The sequence below is a fragment of the Ambystoma mexicanum genome, chromosome 2q (genome assembly GCF_040938575.1).
Source record: "Ambystoma mexicanum isolate Mex_15411 chromosome 2q, UKY_AmexF1_1, whole genome shotgun sequence".
NCBI classification, from domain to species: Eukaryota; Metazoa; Chordata; class Amphibia; order Caudata; family Ambystomatidae; genus Ambystoma; species Ambystoma mexicanum.
Window position 1 is genome coordinate 893,287,658 of NC_090924.1, and position 24,477 is coordinate 893,312,134.

At 41.8% G+C, this 24,477-nt stretch overlaps 1 protein-coding gene across 4 annotated transcripts in view; it reads left to right on the plus strand.

The window, feature by feature from the left end:
• ARHGAP21 (Rho GTPase activating protein 21) overlaps nt 1-24,477 on the plus strand; it is a 1,630,902-nt gene that overhangs the window by 1,510,512 nt on the left and 95,913 nt on the right. For all 4 annotated transcript variants that reach the window (XM_069648161.1, XM_069648162.1, XM_069648163.1 and 1 more), the window contains one exon: nt 563-652. In XM_069648161.1, the coding sequence (XP_069504262.1) occupies nt 563-652 (90 nt within the window). The remainder of the gene's footprint in view (nt 1-562; nt 653-24,477) is intronic.

A 24,477-nucleotide genomic window follows, 5' to 3' on the forward strand; every position in this document is an offset into this window, starting at 1 on the left:
GGTAAGTAATGTATTCCATCTCGGTAATGTTCTTTCTGATGAATTAGTCCTTCCTCCAAAAAGATTCCTGGTCTCGCTCCAAACCTTTCCCTCTTGGCAGCTAGCTTGTACAACCCATGTGTTCTGAGGTCCCTCTGCTGCTGGAAAAAGGGCAGATGTGAACTGTTGAGTAACTCAGCTCCATATATACTGTCCCCTACATTATATCTGCTGTGGACAAGCAATGGCACCAGGCAGAGTGAATGTGTAGGAGTTCTGCGAACCCTAGTGGCAAAAACGTTTCCGAAGACGTTTGGTGCTAGAGCTATAATATTATCGATGAGGAATCTGTGGGAGAAAGGATTAATGCATCAAAAAGAACATTACAGAGAAGTTAATAATTTGATCTATTTCACTGATGTACATAAAAGCAAGATGAAGTTAAACATGGGATTTTCTTTAAAAAATGAAATGGTTTTTTTCAAGATTTTAAGAGCTGCTTTGTAATTCGTCTTTCTGACATTGGAGTATAGTACCTTTTTTCATTTTGTAATTCAGAAAAATGTTTTTGATTTTGTTCAAGATCTATGATTTACCAGAACATCATTATGAGACGCTTAAGTTTCTTTCTACGCATCTAAAAACGGTGGCTGAAAATTCTGAGAAGAACAAGGTATTTGTTGAAAGTTAACTTGTGCTTTGTACATTTTGTAGATTTGATCCAAAAACCATTATGGATTCTCATTTCTTTGTATTTTAATCAATGTGCTACTGGTAGCCCATCAAAATGTAAAATTATTTCAAAGTCTACACTGTCTACACTGTCTACTCAGTTTACCTCCTGCAGTGGTAAGTCTGCCCATATCTCTTATTAGTACCTGGCGAGAGTCCATCAGAATGCAACACGCATTCTGATTGGCTCTCGCCGGGTCCTTACCCGGCCGAGAATCTTTTGATTCTCGGCCGGGATTACAGCCGCCTTGTCCTCGGCGTGGGGCGTGGCAGCCCCACAGCCAATGAGGAGGCTCAAAGCGGGGCATCCCCGCTCCGAGCCTCACCACGACTGGGAGACTGCCTTCGTCCCCCGCCGGGGTCTCGGGTAAGCTTTTTTTTTTTTTTCTGCCCTCCCCACCCCACTTACCTTCTTGCTCCTGCATCCCCGGTGGGGGACGATAGCAGCCTCCAGCAGTGTGGAGACTCGGAGCAGGGCCATCCCCGCTCGGTGCCTCCACACGGCTGGAAGCTTCCATCATCCCCCGCCGGGGACGCAGGTACGTTTTTTTTTTCGTTCGATAACTATGGGCCCCGGGGCATTACCTGAGTCGATAATGCCCCGCCGCTCGGGTCATATTGCTTATTTAATGAAGCCCTATGATCTTGAATTGATAAAATATTGCATTTCTGGCCGTGTGCAACGTGTCCCATGTCTGGATATTTCCTCACCTTGAGCTCCTGCCCACCTCCCTCTACCCTTGATTGGTGTCCCTCTGGAAACATGGATAGCATAGCATCCACTGAGACGTTTGTGCGCATTTGGGACCTGCAGGCTCCTCCACTGGTAAGACTCCCCATATCTTGTGTTAATGAAGACCTGTGCAGCATAAGATTTTGAATTGGTAAAATAATGTATTTTTTGCTGTGTGCAGCGTGTCTCAGGTCTGTGTTCCCCCAGCTTGAGCCCTCCTCCGCCCCCCTCCCAGACCTCCCCCGACCTGAGATTGGCGACTGGTGCCCGCCTTAATTCACTACTGTAGGGCAGCCGCTCTGCCCGTGCAGCCCCTCCAGCAAAGGGCAACCGGCAGCTTCTGCAGAAGCAGCTTCAGACCGTCTTCGCACATGTTAGCCTTTAGGCCTTCAGCAGTCAACCAGCAGCTACTGACCAGGTAAGTGAGGTTCAGGCACGGGCTGCAGCCGTTACTGCTCCCCACTAAACTGGCCAACCTAATCTTATCTTATTCTCCATTACCTTGTAGCCTGATGCATAAATCCCAGAGTTTTTATAGTGACTTTATTTTGCCAGGTTGTGTTAGTCAGCCATATCTCGCATTTAGCCAGATTGTTCTGGTAAACCATACGCTTTAATTGTTACTGCATTTACTGTTGTCCCCCACTTTGGCCTTTCTCCCTCTATCCAGGTGTCCCAAATATAGGTGTTACTGCATGTACTGCTGTGTTCCCCATTTGGCCTTTTGCCCTTCTGTCCAGGTGTTCTGAGTCTGTGGTTGCTGCACTTATTGTTGTGCATGATTTCTGTGCCCTTCTGCATATGACCAGCTGTCCCAAGTCTAGGTGTTGCTACATTTGAGATAGTCACATTGCAGTTAGCCATATCAGCATCTAGTCTATCTGTGTTTGCTAGCGATACCTGGCATTGCCGCAGTATCCTCCATCTGAACTTCTCTCACACCTGCTAGGTATTGCAAAAGCTAGGCATCAATGTTTTTACGGTTGTGGCCGCAATCCTAGGCTTTCACCCACTTACCTGGCATGCCCAAGCTAGATACTGCTGCTGTGCCTCTGCTCGGGCTACCCTCTCCTCTCCCCCCCCCCCCACAACCCCTGTTAGCCAAGGTACAGGTGTCCTTTTAAATAATCGCGGTGTCCCCAACTCAGCCACCTCTACCCACCGCGGGTTTCGCATAACCCCCAGCTCTTCCACCTAGCACAATGCCCCAAATGTAGGTTGTCCCCACCCCATCGGCTGTGTCCCATCCCAATGTGCTCCTGCGCTGCATGCGAACCACCAGGTCTTTACCACCTCAAAGGCTTCCTAGCTGCGCACAGCCCGCCCTCTTTCAACAACGTCACCCAAATGACCCTGAGATAAAACACAGAAAAAAGCACATCAGAGCCAGAATGGAAATACCAGCAAACACTGAACCGCAAGGAGGGTTTACTATCCCTGGTTCCACAACCAAAAGACCCCCCAAGATAAACGACCAAAAACCACATCATATCTGTTAGGGGAGTTTTCCTAAAATCCTACTGGTAGTAAGACTTTAGTAAGCTATCCCAGTGGTTTGTAGATCTCCAACTCTTAGTATCAGTATGTACGAACTCTGGACCTTGGTAGCGTGGTAGAGCAGTCAGGATTATCTTAAAGGGGAAGTTAATTCACTCAAAAATTGTATTGTCCCAATCGATTGGGCATGTATTTTTAAACATACTGTAATCGATCTTAAAATCATTTCCTATGCATCTTTCCTTTGTTTTAGTCACATTTACACATGCAAAAACAACGGGTTAGGCTACGCCATCTTGTGCTAATCTTATCCGTTTATACATCGCCTGCCCTTCAAACTGACTTCAGTAGACTCTTAAGGCCCTTTTTGAAACGCCAGTGCATGTCTCGGGTCGACGTCTTCTGTGCGCAAGCTATTGAAGTGCCTCCATGGAAATACCAAGACATTTCACTTCTCGACAAGTATAACAAACCCTTTTTGATCACGCAACATAGTTTATTTTTCCTTCGTGTCAGTGTATTTTGTTTCAAGACTCTGTGGCTTGTTTCTGCTCTGTACAGCTATTTTCCCAGTTCACCCTGCAAAAGGTACTTACACGATGTGAACTGATTAAACTCAGTAGTTGCTTTTTATTTAAACATTTCTTAAATTATGTGCAAATATCTTTGCCAAACCATACTTAAATTGTACTTTTACAAGGCTTGTTTTCTACATGTGTGAATGCGAAATTTCATAGTTTGTGCCTGTTCATGTTTTTGCACTATGGGTTTTTGAAACATGGCATTGTGTGCTCTTCTTCTTTAACAGTAGTTCTCGTATACAAACGCATTCTTATTTTTCTGACTGTTGATTTTCTGCTTATTCAATATTCAGGAACTATGGCAACAATACAGCCATACCAGTACGAGCCCGAATATTCAGAGGAGGAATTAATTGATAGAGAAAGAAGCGGAAACTATTGGGAATCGGATGAGAGTTGTGATCATCAATCACCAGAGCCTGAACCTGGTCACATGGAAGACGTTTCCACCTGGTGTACCTGCAATGGTTGCAAGGTTATGCCAACCGAGGTGGAGAACTGCTGCTGCCGAGAAACCTCTGGGTGCTTGGCCTACATATCTGAAGAAGCCACACCACCACTATGCGTTACCGAGCTGCAGGACTTCAGGGCAGTCTGCCTACAAGATCTGTGTTGCGGATGATGGTCCTTATGCATGAACTTCGAGCAACAGTTTGCCCTTGTAATCCACGTAATCAGTACGTTTACTCTAGATCTGATGTATGTTTGACAACTGAGACCGCTTATATTTGATGTTGTTCTCCTATATTATTGTAACTTCCATCGATAACTGACCAATGTTATTTTTTCTGTAAATTGAATACATTTCACGTACTAATGTAAGACCAGAGTATTCATCACTAGATTTAACGTCCGAACAATTACATTTTTTTCACCTTGAACTTAAAAACCATATTGCCCTAGGTCCCAAACTGTCCATGCTTCAATGGGCGTTAACATTTGTAATTTTTTGATACTTCAATTCACAAGTACTTTATCTTGAAAACTACTTTTTTAAGGCTAATAATGCCATCAAATTTAGGGGTGTTTCAAACTAAGTACAGCTATCGGGTTAATTTTTAGTAAAAAATGTCTGTTTCTCTTTTACAGGTGGTACAGGCTGGTGCCTTCTACATAGCCTATCTTGCCTTTTACATGGTGAATTCATGGAATGCTTGGATTCCGCGTTCGACGAGTAATACCTGCCTGTGTCATTTGAGCCATTCACGCAAAATTCCCCAGTGACAACTGACAGTATAAGGGATTTTTACAGAGGTTTGTGAAAGAAGTTAGGTGGCGTTTTGTGCTAGTCTTGGCCATCCATCTCCCTCTAGTATCAATGGCAGTCCACACCTATGACTGTGCGCTCCCGAGGGGGCTTAGTGCATGTTGACGCTCAAGGTGCCGAACACCATGTGCACCTCAAAAGGGTCTACCGCACTGCGATCATTGTCCACATGGCCTCTCCAGACTCCCCTTTGAAGACCCCGTCCCAGCAATACAACATATGTATGTATCCCTTGAACATTGTTCCAGGCCTATTGCGCTCACCTCACGCCCCTCCAGTATCAATGGCAGTTTGCACCTATGACTGTGTGCTTCCTAGGGGTTTGGGTGCATGGGTGAGGATGTCAAACATTGGCATCAAGGCTTGGTGGGTGTCAACAAACACGTCACGCATTCACATGCACACCCACTTTTGTAAGCCTTTATAAACACCTTGATAGTTTACTAGGGATAATCTCTGCATTCCACAAGGTATATCGCCATCGATCTACTTACCAGCAAGCTTGCTCAATCGGCTCATCTGTGGGTCCAAGTAAGGGTTGGTCAACTATTGTTTTCTGTAGTTTCAACAATTGATGCTCGGATGTACACTGTATTCTCATTTTAATTTATCTCAAGGAGTTAACCATTATCAAACGTTTTGTGTATTTTTATCTCTGGGTCTTGGCACATTTCATTGCAGAGCATTGCATCAGAATATAATACTCATAGTCCATGTTTTGAACATATGTTTACTTTTGGTGACTCAAAGTTTGAATGGACTAGTAATACGTAAAAATGTGCGGTATAACAATGAGTTCTGACTAATTTGATCGATGTGATAATTGGACAAGGGTACAGTTTTTTAAAAGTTTTAAAACAAAAGTTTACAAACAAAGCTATATGACTGTTGCTTTGCTCACAGTAATGCTTTATTAATTTTAATAATTATTTATATTTCTTTAACAGATCTTACCTACATTTCAAGAATTGTTTTTGATTGCCCTACTTTGAGCCATGTCAAAACTCCTGGCACAGTCCTGCATGTATTCCCAAAGGATTTAGATTTATTAAGAACATGGCTTTCGAATTGCGGATTTCTGTTTTCTGAGATTGAAAGCAGAGCCAAGGATGTTTTGGAAGACGTATAGGGAAATCGATTCTGCGTCTGCAGCGTGCACTTCTCAGACGATTTGTATGTAGTATCCAACTACACTAAAAAGCAACGCACCAGACACCTTTGCAAATTACTTTCAAATATAGCTCCAACTAAATTTCAGCACATGCTAGCTCCGGTGAGTAGTGGATGAATTTAAGTATGTTGGTATATGAAAAGAGTGCTCTCTATGCATAGGTCTTATAAATGATCTCGCAATCTAATGAATTAGTGTGGGGAAAAGATAACATGACAGTTTTTGACTTTTTGAGGAATATTTACATCAGTTATATTACACAAGTTTTGCTCGCGACTCAAAGCACTGCATTTATCTTAATTTTTTTTTTTTTTAACATTTGTTGGTTAACATGCATTTCTTTACGTAGAGCTCACTGATGGAAGTACAGACCTGCACCAATGAGGAAAAACCACAGACATGTCAATTATACCAATGGTGAGACCAAGACACATGCATGTAGTAATGTTTTTGAGCGTTGGATTTGGTCACATTTATAATACTAATGTACCTTTTCTGATTATAAACATAATATAAAGGAGCAAGTTTCATCATCGATCACTAATTAGGAATCAACGGCAACATCACTCGCCTATCAAGTAATTATTGTATACTAATCCTTTATATGCGACTGAGCAATACATGCACGTGGCCTACTTCGAATTGAAGCATTGAAGATTATGTATAATATGAGTTATTGATAAGAAGTGTCTTGTAGGAGTGTCTCTCAATATGGACAGTTGTCTGCATCTGATGTTTTTATTAATTTTGCTTTTACATCTGTATTAAAACAATTACATTGTCATAGGGGGATGCTGGAACTTCGACAATCCCTTCCACATTTGAAACCAGTGCAGAGTATGAGGTATGCGTAGATAGAATTTGCATTACATTGGTAGTTGTGGATCTACTTTATTTGGTTTGATATTAACATAAGTGTTTTATTTTTTAAAAAATGTACAATACTGTTGGAAAAGTGCAAAAAATTCAATTGACAACCTTGTATTTATCACCTGCAACAATAAAAGTAACATCTCCCCAAAAACATGCTATGAAACTGAAATGCATGTAACCTTTCACTGTATGAAAGTTTTCTGTTTTTCTTAAAAACATTTAACTTCCTACCGAAAGCAGGATACATTAAAATGAAAACATTACAGAGCAAACTAATTTGGGAGGTAACATTTTAATCACTGTTCGCAGGATATCGCATCTCATTACATCAACTCATCTGACATCTTTGAAGGTTATCAGGTGAAATGTAAAATATATATATGTTGAAAAGTCACACATTCCAAGTGTTTGATGTGATCTTGCTAAGAATTTTCAAATTCTTTTACGACTAACCTTTAAATTTCAGGTCGACAATTATTTAAAACAACTTTGTTGAGAAGTACTTTGTAAGATCAAAGATTGTACAATTAAATGTGCTTGACAATTTTTTTTTAATGAATGTTTTGCCAAGGAATGTATTACTGAAGTGGTCGAAATGGAAATGACACATAGAACAGAGGTTTACATAACGTAATCTGAAATATCATTTATCCCATCTGATTAGCATTGTAATTTTTAATATGTTCTAATGTTCTACATACGTAAAGTAAGTTCTATTTGCAGATATGTGCATGTTTCTTTGAGTGGAAAAGGCATTTGCTGGGTTTATACATTGTAAAAATGCTTTTTTTGTGCTTATTCTTGTGGTTGGCACATACAAGGGTCGCTGTTTCAAAGAAAGTAAACAAAACAAGGGTAAAGAACAAACCAGTTTGTTTAGGAGAAGTTTTTAAGCAGATAGTTTGCTGGTATTACGTTTTTTTACATTTTTTATTTGTATCCTTTGTAAGTGTGCTACAAATTAAGCATGTTTTTATTTCAGTCTGCTAGAGGCCCAGCAGGAAGAGGAACATAAAGACTCGGACAACAACAGAAACTAATGATGTTGCTTGCCAAATGGATGTCACTATGGAACAACTACCTTTTGAGGCACAGCATGGTCCATTCAAGATTCAGAGTTGTGATGCAGATGTCCAGTGGCCGGAATATGCATGTAATGTCACAAGCGAGCCATGGAAAGTAACCATGGATCTGTGCTACATTGCTAAACATCACCTAGATGAAACAGAAAACACAGAAGATCTATCCGAAATGTTTGCGGACCGATGACACAATCTACACCCTCTAAAAAAAATGTCCACCGAAGAAGCATTAAATTATCATTGTTTCTCCAATATATGTGTAAATACCACAGCCCGAAATAAATGAAGCATCTTCGCAATTCAATGATGAATCTGCTCATGATCTCGACTTCAGTATTCCTACTTTGGGGGAGTTGTCCACCACTATCAAATGGCAAACCACAGTACTGCAGGACGATTGGCTTTCAAAGGAGAAAAAATACATGGTATTTGACTGCTGCCTGCTAGAGATTATGCAAATGATTAAATGTGATGAATTACACATGATATGTGGGGAGCCATTGGTGAATTTTACTGTAGTCAGAGATACCAACCTAAAAATCCAGGCCAGCTGTGTCCACCAACATAACACATTTTCATGGTCAGCACAACCTATGCTTGGAAAAGTGCCTGCTGAGTTCATCTGCTTTGCTGCTCAGTGGATCAGCATTCAATAAAATGTCAAGTTTCTCTCAATTGTGGGTATTGAGTTCCTTGCTAAAACACAGTACTACAAATATCAGAAGGATTTCTTGTTTCCCGCTATTAGCTAGGCCTGGAAACCTGAACAGATATCAATTGACGGTACACTCGTTGGTACAAGGGTCATGGTTAATACTTCACTTAACACTTTCAAGACATGAAAAGTTAAAAATTGGTGAGTTTGGTCACTGTGCAGGTGTCTGAATGCATATACAAAAAACTGAAAGGAGCAGGAAAACTCTAGCCTCTGGACCAAAGTATTATAATGTCATCAATAAACAGAAAAAAAAATTCCAGAGAAAGAAATATTTATAGTGCTGTATCAAAATGTATTTAAAGTGATACAAAATTGAAAAAATGGTGATTAAATCACAAATTATTAAACACTAATCACTTAAACATAGCAAAACAGCAGCTACAATATGCCTGAAATAGGCTAAAACATCATCACACATACTTGCCATTCATGGTGCAACATTCAAACACAATTCATCACAGTGACAAACATCCAAAATGCTAAAAGACAAGAAAACCATACTAAAAACATATGAGGAAAAAGAATTCATAACTGTTCCCCACAATAACAAACATTATTATCGTGTTCACAAGCAATAGAATCAATTGACAATCTATTGTCAGGGTGGATCAAACAAGAACAAAGCACAAAGATCGCATCCCTGTAAAATGTATCTCGACCGGTTTCGACGTATAGTGATGGTTGACACAATGTCTTCCTCAGGAGGTAGATGTTACCATTCTGTAAAAAAGCACACACAAACATGGCTGTAAGCTAATACATGAAGAACCTAAGTCGTAGCCGACTGTCTGCCAAGTGGATTTAAAAAGAAAACAAGGCTGCTCAAGGCAGCCTCAGTTATGTAAAACACAACAGTTGGGCACCAAATATATACCATAATGAAAATAAGCATATAGGAGTCCCAATCAAACAGCTGTGAATACCAGAGCCAAGGGTGAGTGACTCCCATAGGAGAAACCGTGCATAGTGGAAAAGAGCCTTCGGAGCCTAACTGAATCTGAAACAAATAAAATTATTTAAAAAAAAAAATAAAAGAAAAAAAGATATATATGAATGTGAGCTCAGCCAGTGTAAAATACTGTGCCTGAAGACAACTTTAACACTGACCTGATGACTACCAGGCTGCTGTAAAGGCCAATGTAAGATGGTGAAGCCAGCCTCTCTGGAGATTACAGGACTGGAACCTAACCCAAAGCCAAAATAGAATGCACTAAATAAGTCAATAAACACAAGTGCTGGATTATGAATGGAAGGCCTACAACAGTGAGAAACTAAAATAGAAGCTCACCTGAAACCCGCTCAATAGGGCTTAAAGAGATCCAAAGCTGCATATGTCAAAGAGCAGCACAAGTTTACTGAAAATATCACAGCCATCTGTTTTTGCTGAAACAAATAAAACAGCGAAGAAACTCCATGAGAGTGCTGTTATCAAATTACAAAATATTGCTAACATTACCCTCACATTGACAAGCCACAGCAAAAAATAAATAATGGAAGTCATATAATGGGATGCTCCCCACGGCAGCGTCCCGGAAAGGCCAAGGGGTGTTTAAAAGATCATGATGGAATTTAAATGACTCAATTAAGGCAGCTCGCTCAATAGCGGTGATAAAGTAGGCTCAAGAGCAGACCGCAAAAGTTCAAAGGACGGTACTGCATGGAAATAGTTGCAAGATCTGTAACTGAAGTGTTAGAGGCATAAAAACTACTCATGCGCTTACCTTCATAAGACGATTGCCATGTCTAGCAATTGACAAGTAAAGAAAAGCTGTCTCTTCGTCCCGCAGTAACTTCAAAATGGAAATGCTACGCATGCGCGTGGAGGGCCTACACGAAAAAAGCTGGCAGCAGCCAACGGGAAAACCAGGCCAATTTATGACAAAAGCAGCGTGAGACTGCGCATGTCTACAAGTGCTGTTAGAAAAAGAGCACATACCCGAGGCAAAATACATATGTTGCTGCCCAAGATGAGCTATTAAAATAATAAATGCAGCTTACTAAAAAAAGCTTGCTAGAAAGTTCAACTGAAGAATGCAAAATGAACAAAACTTAATTAGAGGTCGCCAGGTGGGGGCAGAATGAATTCTGGGAGTTGTAGTGCATCATAAGCACAGCATAAAATTAGCAACTACCAAATTGATTGCAAAAAGTGCCGAGTGGCCAAAATAGATGGGAAAATCTGTTACATATGCAGAGGCTACCAAAAAAAAAAAATGCAGAAAGTCCAACTGAAGAACGCAAAATGAACTAAACTTAGAGGTCGCCGGATGGGGGAAGAATGAATTCTAGGAGTTGTAGTGCATCATAAGCACAGCATAAAAGTAGCAACTTCCCAATTGATTGCAAAATAGATGAAAAAATCTGTGACAAATGCAGAGGCTACCAAAAAATGACTCCAAAGGGCAAACATATTTTGAAAAGGACAGTGTCTATACAATCTGTATGAAGTACAGAGACAGACAGTGAAGAAGGCCATTGCTAGCCAAACTGCTCCAACAGAAGCAGAAGATCAAAAGCGAAGTCCTAAATAGGGCTGGCTACCTAAACCCTAAAAAATAAAAATAAATATAAATGGGCATGCAGGGCAAGCAGGGAAAACACACTAGTAACTATGAAAGTCCCACGACTCCAATGTGTTTAGGCCTTTGTGGAGTGTTTTTAAATTAAAGATCCACGTTTGTTCCTTATAGGAAAGTTTGTTGGCCAGTTGTGCTGTGTTGTTGGCCAAGACTTTTTCTAAACAAAACCAACTTAAAGAATCTGGGTCGTGTCCCATTTCAACACAATGGATCGCTAGTGGGGCTGAGAAGTTACGTGTTCTAATTTTAGAACGATGTTCATTGATGCGTGTGTGAACTTCCCTCGAGGTTTTACCTACATACACGAGCTGGCAAGGGCACTGGATAGCATAAATTACTTTCTTACTTCTACAAGTAGTAAATGTACATAGTACCCAAATCCTGCCATTGTAGGAAAAGTCTGTCATTTTTTTCGAGAATTTACAAGCTGCACATGAGGTGCACGGGTAGTGGCCTTTCACCTGATTAAGGTTGATATCTCTGACCTCGTTAGTCCGGAAAGGGAGACTGGTGGCCCGCGTGATTTTCTGCCCTAAATGTTAACTTTTTTTGAACGCAAATAAGGGTTTCTCTAAATTGAGATCAGTGGAGTTGAGAATCCTCCAATTTTTAAGTACAATGGCTTTAATTGTCTCATTGTGTTGGCAAAAAGTGGACACACAAACTAACTGTTCTTTCTCAACAATTTTCGTTTTGGGCCTGAGGAGAGAGTCCCGGTTGGTGTACCGTGGTCTTTTTTTTATTTAATGTTTAATAAGTTTGCACGGGTATCCCCGTTCTAACAGTCTAACCTGTAACACGTCCGCATGGGTGTTGAATTGCATGAGATTGGAACAATTACGGCATAGCTGTAAAAACATCCCGTAAGGAAGGTTACGTAAAAGGCTTTTAGGATGTTGGCTTTTGAACTGTAGCGTCATGTTCTTTTCTGTGGGGTTTCTGTAGAGCTCAGTCTGCAGAAGCCCATCCTCGTTATAAATGGAAAGATCGGGCACCGCAATGCGGGAAGTGGAATGGTACAAGGTGAATTTGATGTTAATGTCCACTTGATTGAGCCACCCAACAAAAAGTTCCAATGTGGCAATATCGCCCTCCCACAGCACTAAAATGTCATCAATATACCGACGGTATAGCTTGATGCTAGTGATGTAAGGATTAACCTCACTCAGGACAAAATTCTCTTCAAACAAGGCCATGAAAATAATAGCCAGATTAGGACCAAAGGCACAGCCCATTGCCGTGCCTTTGGTTTGTACAAAAAACTCGTCTGTGAACTTGAAGAAACTATTGGAGAGAACCAACTCTGCACATGTGACCAGGAAATTAGTAGGAACCTCATGAACAGGTGGTCGACGGTCCAACATGACTCGCAAACACTGAATGGCCTTGTCTTGGGGGATATTGGTATAAAGAGCCTCTATATCTAAGGCCACCAAGATCTGTTTAGAGGCATCAAACGGGAGGCCTTCAACCAAGTTAATGACATCCCTAGAGTCTAACAAGAATGTAGGAGTCCCCATTGCCAACGGTTTGATGAACACGTCTATATATTTGGATAGTGGTCTAAAATAGAGCCACACCCCCAGACTATAGGGCGACCTGGCGGGTGAGATGTGTCTTTATGAATCTTAGGGATGATATAAAAACGGGGGGTTCTTTCCTCTGAGAAATTGATAAACTCATTCTTTTTTAGACAATATTCCCTCTTCAAGTGCCTTTTCAGAAAGATTAAAGATCTTCTTTTCAATCAAAGTAGTTGGATCGCCAATGATTTTGCAGTAGTGGCCTGGAATGTTGAGAAGTCGAGTCAATTCCTGATCGTACGAATCGGAATCCCACACAACTATGCCTCCGCCTTTGTCGGCAGTCTTGATCACAATGGAGGAATCTTGTGCGAGGGATTCAATGGCCTGAAATTCAGCTAGTTGGAGATTAGGCCTCATAGTGTTTCTGGGGAGTTCAAGGCATATAGCAAGTTCTTTGAGAACAATCTTTTCAAAAACAAGAACTTCAACAGGAAGTTCTGCTATATTGGGAGTGAAAGGAGGAGGAGGTCTGGCTAGCCCAGATTTGTTAAGCTCAGAAGTATTTTCTTTGTCAGAAAAAAAGGCTCTTAGCCTAATCTTACGGAGGAACTGTTGGACCTCATTAGTAAGGTGCATAGCACTCGGGGTCTGTGTAGGGACAAAAGAAAGAACACATTTCAGAATAGCCAGCTCGGGTTCAGAAAAAAAATGGTCCGAGATGACAAATTGAAAATAGGTAGTGCCTCATTCACCACCGGTATGACCGGTTTCCTGTTTGGAAATCGCGGTGTCCCTGACCTAGTGGGGGGGCATTTAAGGCCTGCAAGTAAGGTGGCCTGTGGGGGCCTCTTCCCTGTTGGAAATTCCTGCAGCCTCTGTGGCCGCCCCTTCCTCGAAAAGGATGATTCCCCGAGTTAAGATTAGTAGGATCTTCATTACTTGAGGAACTGGAAGATGTATCAGAGAAAGTGACCCCTTGTCTTCTATTGAGGCCCATATTCTGGTTACCAGATGGGTTCCAGAACGTTTGGAAGTTAATGTCCTCTGCCAAATAGGGATATACAATCTCCTTTTTGAACATTGAGATATCTTTTTTTAGTTTATTGGTCTTTTTTTCTAAAGTAATATTTTTAAATTCTTGAAAAGATTTCTCAACTTGTTCAAGCTTTTGTTTGGCTTCGGCAATGAGAGGATTTAACAAAAAGGCCTTCTCCTGATCCCACACAGTCTCCATGATTTTCTGGCTAACTCTCTGGGCAGTAGTGATCGTGAGAACTAGAAGGTCACGAAAGCATTTAGTGGCTACCTGGCTAAATGCTACCTTATATTCGGTGTCATCCAAAAATAAGCACGGGATAATTTTAACTTGCAAACCCTGTGGAATAATACTATATTTAAGATATTGTTTTAAAACATGCCCGTGCATTTCGGTGCAGAATAGCTTTTTTTTAGTCTAAGGACTGCCTCCGCCGAGATGTGGTTCTCTTGATTAGGTAGTTGTACATTTTCAAAAAATGGGGGTCCCTCCAAGAGCTCGGCTATTTGGGCTTCGGTAAACGAGATAGTGCCAGATTCAGCCATAGTCCATCTGGCTCACTCCACTCAAATAGTCACGGATACAACTGTAGAGAATTATTAAAAAAAGAAACTAAATCCCAAACAGGGATAGCAGTTACTTAATGAACAGGAAAACCTGCACAGCCGTGGGCTGGAATAATACAAAAAAACTGAAAGGAGCAGGAAAACTCTAGCCTCTGGACCAGAGTATTATGTCAGCAATAAACAGAAAAAATATGTCCAGAGAAAGAAATATTTATAATGCTGTATCAAAATTTATTTAAAGTGATACAAAATTGAACAAATGGTGACTAAATCACAAATTATTAAACACTAATCACTTAAACATAGCAAAACAGCAGCTACAATATGCCTAAAATAGGCTAAAACATCACACATACTTGCCATTCATGGTGCAACATTCAAACACAACTCATCATACAGTGACAAACATCCAAAATGCTAAGACAAGAAAACCATACTAAAAACATATGGGGAAAAGGAATTCATAACTGTTCCCCACAATAACAAACATTATCTTGTTCACAAGCAATAGAATCAATTGACAATCTATTGTCAGGGTGTATCAAACAAGAACAAAGCACAAAGATTGCATCCCTGTAAAATGTATCTCGACCGGTTTCGACGTATAGTGGTGGTTGACACGTCGTCTTCCTCAGGAGGTAGATGTTACCATTCTGTAAAAAAGCACACACAAACATGGCTGTAAGCTAAAACATGAAGAACCTAAGTCGTAGCTGACGGTCTGCCAAGTGGATTTGAAAAGAAAACAAGGCTGCTGAAGGCAGCCTCAGTTATTTAAGACACAACAGTTGGGTGCTATATATACCATAATGAAAATAAGCATATAGGAGTCCCAATCAAACAGCTGTGAATACCAGAGCCAAGGGTGAGTGACTCCCATAAGAGAAACCGTGCATAGTGGAAAAGAGCCTAACTGAATCTGAAACAAAATTATACAAAAACATATATAAATGTATATATGTTCCTGGATGTGGCACTTAAAAGGGCCAACTCGTCTGACACCATCAGGCCTCTAGCAATCATAGGACCGGACGTCTAGATGTTAAGAACTTGTTCGATCAAAAGTGGTGTCCCAAGTTACCCAGAAAAAGTGATGAACACAGAATTTTCCTCCTTTGTAAAAACCAATTTGGTTAAACACAAATAAAAAAATAAAACATATATATATATGTATATATATATATGTGAATGTGAGCTCAGCCAGTGAAGACAACTTTAACACTGACCTGATGACTACCAGGCTGCTGTAAAGGCCAATGTAAGATGGTGAAGCCAGCCTCTCTGGAGATTACAGGACTGTAACCTAACCCAAAGCCAAAACAGAATGCACTAAATAGGTCAATAAACACAAGTGCTGGATGATGAATGGAAGGCCTGAATGTATATAGTCTGTTGCCATGCGGAAACATGGCTTCATTAAATCGATCGAACTTTTGCAATCTAGGGGAATGCAAATAAGCCTGACAGCCACTGACAGGCATGTTGGAATATCAAAGGCCATATCAAAGGCCATGCGAGAGCAGTTCTCACACATTCAGCATCAATTTGATATGGCGCGTTGCAAAATCAATTTCTAAATAAATTACAGCTGGCATTAAAACAAAAGGTTCTGAGAACATTTTAAAGTGGTCTGTCTATCAGCAACCATCTTTGGTGGAGCTCAAAAACTTGTACTGAATCTTTAGAAATTCTACTTGAAAAGTGACGTTCAGTGTTGAGCCATTGGTCCAACCTACACTCTTGGAGAGAAAACGAACATTTCCACGAATGTGGACGTGGACCTTTGACTAAGGAGCGAGAGCGTCAGAATGTGTTGGTGACAGGTTCCCCTCCTGACGCAGCACTGGAAAAAATCGTGTACGACAAAACTCTTTCACGAGACCTGAACAGACACACCGAATTCTGCCGCACTGGAGATTTGGAGGTTTTCCATAATATGTGCCTTAAGTACAGACCATAAAGGTTGCATTTCGGCATAGACTGTATGGAGGCCAGAACAAGACGGGCTGCACTTGCACACAACGAGAACGTTGGGAGGGAAAAGCAAAAACTGCAGGAACTTTCGGGATGCTTCGTTACCACATGGCTTTTACCAAACAAAACAACCTAAGTGGCGAAACCAATATTCCAGGAAATGGATTTTTAATTTGAACAATCTGACATTGAATGTGCTCACCATGCATATGCATGGAATGGATACAGATTTTGTTTCCCGGGCACAAACTATGCCACAGAAGAGGTTTGTCCTCAAACTTGAACTTGTTGATAGGTTGACGTCTAGATTTAAATGATTTGTAGCTGTCTTCACACATTTTTCACAAGCAAGATTCAATATGTTACCCAATGTTTGGACACTGTATCGATTTAAAAAATAATGTAATGGTAGAACACTTGCAATGTTAATGTTCAATAATGTATTTTTAATTATTTATTTTTGGCGATGTAATCGAGTTAAATATGCATAAATGGTTTCATTTTACTTTTCCTTTCTTTATTTTGCTTTTCCTCTGTCATTTTATATATATTAAAACCTAGAATGTCAAGGTGATGTGATTATTTGAAGTATGTGCCTTCATTTCAAAATCATGCAAACGTTTTTGGGGATTGAAATTCTTGAGACATGCTTTTTGATTCTCTAAAAGTCTTTGTAAAATGTTAATCGCGATAAATCAAAAATCATCTGTAAATAATGCAATCACGTCTTTGAATATTTGCAATACAACAGAAGCATGATGTAATATTGACATTGTTTGAATTTATCGTAAATGCAGAATAATTGCTGCCCAGCATGCACATCGTTGACACCAACGTCAATGCTGCTTTCATGCAGACTGTCGGACATAGTCTTTGTTGCTCCCTCTGCAGACATATGGACTACCCGCATGGTCTCTGTCCTCTCCCGTTTCTCTTCATCACCCATTAATAGTAGCACCAGATTTGAAGTACTCTTGTCTATTAGAATGGGCTCCTCTGGTAGGCCCTTACCACCTGCAATACATGCGATTACTGGCACTTGCGCTCATGGCCTCCCCTAAGAAGTCGTTTAGCCCCTGTTGCCCTCTCCTCCTAACCCCCTGCAACCCCTGACCCACCCCCCCCCATTTTCACCTGCACGCTCTCCTCTTTAGCCTGCACTTCCCTCACCACACTAGCACTCTGCATTAAGCCAACTGGCACTCACGCCTCTTCCTCAACTCTTTTTATTAATACACTTGCACTATCCAAATTCCAAATGAGCTGGTAGTTAGGACTGCTATTGTTATCTTTATCCCTTGTCACAAACCGCCCCCCACTTGTTGGTCTTGTGGCATCTTGAAAGACAATTAGTTGTATAGGCACATTACAAACATCCCAAAAAAAAAATTACAATAAATACAATTCAAACAAGGATTGACAGAAGAATAACCATTTGTTGTGTGGTTGATATTAATCAAGCAATCCTACCTGGCAAAAGTCATAGCAGCGCTAATGTTTGTACGGATTAGTCCAGCTGCATTAGCCCACATAGCTCGTTCACCATTTGCTTGCAACTCACCCCCCACCATTGCCCTGGTTTGGTTCACATGTACATGGTATATCACATGTATTTACTGTTCATGTTAGGCGATCCACGGGAATAAGTTGTGGTTGAGCACTTGATGGTAATTGTAACTATGGGGACCACCCACGAACAACTGAGCTAAAAACACTTGGTGCACTTGACAATTATTGTACAGACATATGGCCCATTGTTCTAAACTTAGCATATTTCCAATCATGGAAGCATAGGTAACCGTGTTGAATATCATCCGTCGATATGGCGATGCACAGGGAATAAGTATGACCAATAGACTTTTTTAAAAAATATCTGTATGAAGTGGAGGTGTGTTCCTCCTGGAGTAAACATTTTCTGAAAGGGCAATGGAAAGTGGTGAAAAGTATGACATCCCGGATGCGCACATTCAGATTTTAATCAAACAAAAGCCTATGTTCCTAATTGTCTCATCGAGGCACCTGTGCCCTCTTTTCTTCCGAACCTGTGCCCACCCTCTTTGGGCCCTCTACCCTAAACATCTTGTGAGGCACAAAAACTCTCATCTTCTAATCCGTGCTCACACTCCCCACACACATCATGGACTCTACCAAGAAGGCCCACTTCCAGCACTACCTACTCATAGGCATTCTTCCTTTTCTCACCTTCCTCCAGAAGCTCAATGTTTCCAGAGCTCTGATCCTCTCCAGACTGGACTACTGCAACAGACTCTTAATCTCCCTCTTTCCTCCTTTCGCCCCCTCAAGCTAATTGAGAATATGACTTCGATTTATCCTTGCCCTCAAGCCCAGGTACCGCATCTGCCCAGCCCTAAAATCTCTGCACTGCCTCCCGGTGGCTGCAAGGATTGAATTCTAGACCATCTTCATCATCCAGAAGGCCCTCTTTCGCTTTTGCATCATCCCTCTTTCGTTTCACAGTTACTCACCCTACTGCTGCTGCTGTGACCGGTGGCCTGATAATCATTAATCTCACAGGATCCCAGGGCCATGCTCCCAGTCAATACCACACCCATCCACCACCCTGCGGTCCCCTGCTTGATGGCTCACATAACACCCTTGATATCCGCCTGTACTAGCACCGAGGTTCTCCTCCTTGGCTCCTCTAAGCACTTCCCTCCCGGGTCCTCCTCCAGCAATTGTCCACCCCTCTGCTCCTCCTTTCATCCGCTTCACCAGCACCTCTCCACACGGGCAAATGCCACAAGGCCTAGTAGGACAGGAACAGTATATTACTGTTTTGCCATTTTTATTATTTCCCATGTTCTGTTCCCATCGAGCATTGTGGCGCTTTGAAACATAATTCTGTTGTGTAAAGCGCCTTACAAATGCTCAATAAAATAAAAACTAGATAAATACACCACATTGAATTCCCAGCCAGCAGAAATAGTCACTTCAAGTACGACAAAAGACTAGAGACGAAATAGGTAAGAGTACACAGTGTTTTAAAGCCTCACCTCGTGGTGTGTGTGGCTACTTGACATGAGAATAAACACACCGCAGACATATGTAGTGTGAGCATGCAACCTTACCCAGTATCTCCTAATGGTACACAGGGCTACTTCAGGTGCGCACGTGAGCATGAACAGATATGCGGGAGTTATAGTAAGAGGTGTACAATATATGGCAGAAAGTTAGTTGGCGAACAAACCAATCAAGGGTGAAACAGGGACTTTGTAACAAAGGTTTGTAGGAGGCTAGGCGCAGGGGTATGCTTTGGGCCATGAAAGAGTGTGGGACGAGCGAGAAGTGGGTGTGGGGGTATGGATCTCCTATGCTTACAGCGCATATAGCCCTAGAGGTACCAGCAATACATCATTTTCTTTAGTTTTTTCGTTCCCCTGTTGAGGCACATATTGTAAATCGCAGTTTTTAACTGTCCTTAGTTTTCTAAACGACGTGTCAGAAGCAATGTCTTATGCTGAAACTGAAAACGTAACCTACCCCTCACTTGCTTAGATGATTGAATACAGGCCAGCATTGTTGGTTGTCCTTGATTGAAACGCACTAACTGTTCGAAGGACACAATGTGTTGAATAGCCACAAAGAATTGAGAACATTGACTATATTGAAAGTGGACATGCAAAACTTCACTTTCTATTCCTGGGATCTGTTGTCCGGAGCGGCGGTTCTGCTTAACACTGAGCAAATGGAACTCCCTGAAATTCCGTAAGTCTAACTTTACATAATACTTGGGCGATTGACAATGGCATGTCTGTGTGCTTGATGACTAACTATATGGTGGACAAATGTACTTTGTGATGAAAAGAATGCACATCGTACTTTATGTTGAATATTTATACTGCACGCTTTAACTGTCCGAGTGTTGTACTTGCGGTTTGTTGTGCCTTTTGCAATCATATATTCTGTGCAGAGTTGTTGGTTGTTGGGTGTCCTATATTGTGGTGATGACTCCTCCAACACCTGCACCCGCAACTTGTTTTCAGCCTAAAGATGTCTGTACCTCTTTGTCCCATGGCATATACCAATATGCAGCCACCATTGCATCCCTAGGCACTGTTAAGGTGGGGGGCAGAACCTTTTCTTCGTGCCCTTGGGCTCCCTGGGCCCTGTGGTTTATCTGTTTGCTCGCTACTCTTTCCACTTTACTTATAATGCCCTCTGTCTGTGGTTCAACCTAAGACGTACCTTTCTCTGTCCTTAGTTTCAGATAAGGGCCGTTATGGGAAACTGGTGCACCTGGGTCTTTCTCCTATTCGGTGGTCTGACTACTACTGTGCACTTCCCTGCACATTGTGGTGTGACCTAGTCACCCGTCTTGACATCTGTGTTCATTCCGTGTGGTGTGGGTGTTCCTCATAAATTTTCGTCCGGTTCCGAATTATAACTTGTTAGCTAGCATGCTTTAATGTGTATTTTTGATTCTAAAACGCCTACAGAAATATATTTATTTTATTCTGTCATTTACATAGCTATATTCTACCGTTCTGCACATACCATAGTTTCCAGCTCCCATCTGCTGGATTCTTCAATCAACATTGGATGATAATAATCAACAGCTCTTCTGTGATTAACATTGTGGGGCGAACGCCAGGGACAATTCTGTCCTTTAGCGGTCGCAGTAATAAGGAGCAACCGGTCAGCATTTATGATGTGGAAACAAGCTGATGTGAAGGCATTACGTTTGAAAGTTAAACGAATCGTTGATGGAGCCGAAGGACAAAAGGAAGCGAGAAGCAATGAAACAGGGATTAATGGAATCGCTGAACGCAATCAGCATTTTACGAGGAACTTATATAAAACATTTGAAGCATGCAATTTTCACTAGCTATAACTTCTATTGGCTACATATATAAATATATTTGTGTACATAATCTTCTGTTTTGAGGAGTATGTGAAAAATAAAGGTGCTTGTAACATTGCAGACTATTGTTTTTCTTCAATATAAATGTTTCTTCTCCTATTCGTGAAAAGAAAGAAAAGGTTCACCCTGTGAGAGGATGTATGTCTATCTTCTGGGTTCTGTGTTAGGTACCTTTGTGGCGTGGGTGAAGATCGGGTACGTTGGGCTATGCTGGCCACAAACGTCATGAAAATAGGTGGGGCTTATCGTTTGGACAAGTGATGTCTGTTTGTGGGGCAGGCAATCTATATTCTTGCCGTGAGTGCACTTGAAATTAGGGCGATGTATCAATGGATAACATCAGCACAAGATGTAGGCGCCCAACCCATTGTTTTCACATGGGTAAATGTGAGGAAAACTAAGGTAAGATGGATAGGACATTTTTTTAAGATCCATTGCAGTATGCTTAAAAGACTTGCCCGATCGATTGGGACAATAACATTTCTGTGCAAACTTCCCCTTTAAAAGGAAGATGTGAGCTGTAGCTAAGTACACTGAACCTAGTTAGACGTGCACACCAAGTTAATTCTTACACTTAAAATGTATATAAAATTATATATTTACTTGAAATACTTTATACGTTTGCACTATAACACTTGAGAATGCACTTCAAATGAAACTTTCACTTTTGTGTTTGTTCGTGGTTATATTTGTAGCAACGTTAGGTAGGGGAAAGACAATGTTATAGTAGTATCGATTATTATGCGCACTTGTGGTTCTTAACAGTTGTTACGGTAAGGCCTTTACTCTGCAAACACATATAGTGAAGTCACTTAAAGGGATGAAAATGGTTAGTTAGTATAACATTAGCCTGGTTCATGGTTCTGGCGAGGGTTTCTTGGCCCAGTAAGTATTTTAAGTCCCAAAACGCAACCGTAGCTAAAGGCAGTACGTGAGGACTCAAGTCTTGACAAGTAGCAGAATACAAAGAATTCCTGTGGATTTCTTCCATTCTCTGGTGTTATAGAAGCAGCAAGTTAACAACTAACAAGGGAGACCTTTTAAAGAATTCGATGAAGGGACACAAGCAGTGGCTTGAGTCAGGTCAGAGGGGGTTACCCTGGACCCCTCTAGGTGCACTCCAATGCTCTGGAGCGTCTTCTTGGAATCAGGTAAGCAATACCTTTTTCCCCACCGTACCATAAGTTAGAAGAAAATATTCATGCTGGATGCTCAGCGATGTTGCCGCTCTAGACCCGACCTCCGGATTCCTTGGTCTGTCGACTGAAGGAAGGACAATAGACGGGGTCCCTCAGCAGCAGTCTCGCGAGAGAGGACCTGGGGATGACTTTCAGCAACTTCTTGGTTTACTCTGCGGTTTTGGCGCCTTTTCTGCAGCACCAACCAAGGAAATGGATTGCCTGGTCAGTCTTCTTCGCTTCCTGCAGTCCCGCGCTCTGATGAGGGGATCTGGGACAGTTGGATCTGCTCTCTGGAGTGTCATTATGGGATTGGCAAAGATTTGCACGGATTTGGCCTTTCCACAACGATGCACTCGAAATGGACAGCAGGTATCCTGTTATTGGGGTTCCGCAGCGCTGGAAAATCCTAGGATCTCGGGAGATGGCTCTATTCAAAGATAGTCTTGGGACTGGTTGTTCCCACCAGCCAAAGGGAAGGAGTCTTCTTCGGAGCTCCTCTGTTGCACAGAAAACGGATTCAGGACAGCAGTGGTTGCTTCACAGAATTGCAAAGGGTCTACAGGCATCTTTGGTCTTCGGTTACTTCAGTTTCCAGTGGTCGACTTGGTCTTTACCCCAGAAGCCTCACCTTTGTACAGTTCCAGCACACACTCCTCTGCAATCTCTCTCAGCATTTTACATGAAGAGGTATTTGGCTGTCCAATCAGGACAGCCAGAACCCCTGTGGGAGCTGGTCCTATTCAGGCACTCTGACCTACAAAAAACTCCTCCCCACTACCTGCCTGCCCAGACACTCGGGAGCCTAGACGGGGACACCCAAGTGTTCCCGCCAAAGGCAAAACACACACACACACACACACACACACACACACACACACACACTGACCTCCCCCCTCCCAGAATGGTAAAAGAAGGGCTAACAAAGAACAACCACGTTAGTAATAGTGAAAAAAGAAGGGAGGCCCCAAGTTGGTATTTGGGTGCCCCTATTGTGCACTACCGAGGTATGTAGTGATGTTGTTGAATAGCTGATAAAGAATGCAATTTTTAGACGAACCCAAAACAGTCGAACCTCAAAACAGAGGTGTGTGAAGAGGGGTGAGGTTTTACATGTGTTTGCTGGATTGGTCAATAGCATTTTTGTCCCGAGAAACCCACAAGCCTAATGTCTTTCTGGATTTGGGCAAGATTATCTTCCTTTCAGTGATCTAGTTTCAGCATTATAGGCTGTCTCTCATCTCTGTCATTATGTTGCGTTAGTCTCTACTTTTTTATCTTCGTTTGTATTCCAGTCCAGCCCCTACATCCCAGTCTGTGGCTGATGGAAACTGGTCCTTGCGGATCGATTTGCGACCTACGCCCGTATCAATGCCTTATTTGAGTGGGTAAGTTTGGTGGTTGTGCCGGTTTGTGTTAGCCTTGTTTGCTATTGTTACGTCCTCATAGGGTTGTCGCTCGTGGTTGGTTCCACCTAGCATTGTGTCTCTTGTTCTTGTGGGAGTTTCCCCTTAGTCGGTTCTAGGTGTTGTCTGTGCCTTCATGGGTTCTGTCTGCCTGTTATTTTGCATTTCCCGTTTAATTGTTTGTTTCCATCTGGTTCCGCAATGTTGAGGAGCCAGGTTTTTAGTAGATTTCCAAATTTTAGGTGGTCTTTGGTGTTTCTTATTCTTTTCTGAAGGTTGTTCCAGGTTTTTGCCGCCAGGTGATTGAAAGAGGAGCAGCCTCGTTTTTTCTTGGCGTATGGCTTTGGTTCCAGGCAGATTTCATTGCGTGATCTGAGGAGTCTCCGCTTGTAGATTTTCTTTTGTAGGAATTCTGCTCCCTGTCCGCTGATTGTCGTGTGTTTTATTCACATTGTTTTGAAAGTGATGCGTTTTGATTGGAGGCCAATGTGGCATTTTTAGCGCTGGTATGATGTGATCTCTTCTAGATAGTTTGAGGAGGAGTCTAGCTGCTGCATTTTGGATGCGTTGTAATTTCTTCAGGTGGTGTTCTGGCATCCCGAGGTAGAGGCTGTTTGCGTAGTAGATGCTTGACATGATGAGGGCGACGATTGTCAGTGTTTTGTGGTTGAAGGACGGGAAAAGTAGAATTCTTTTT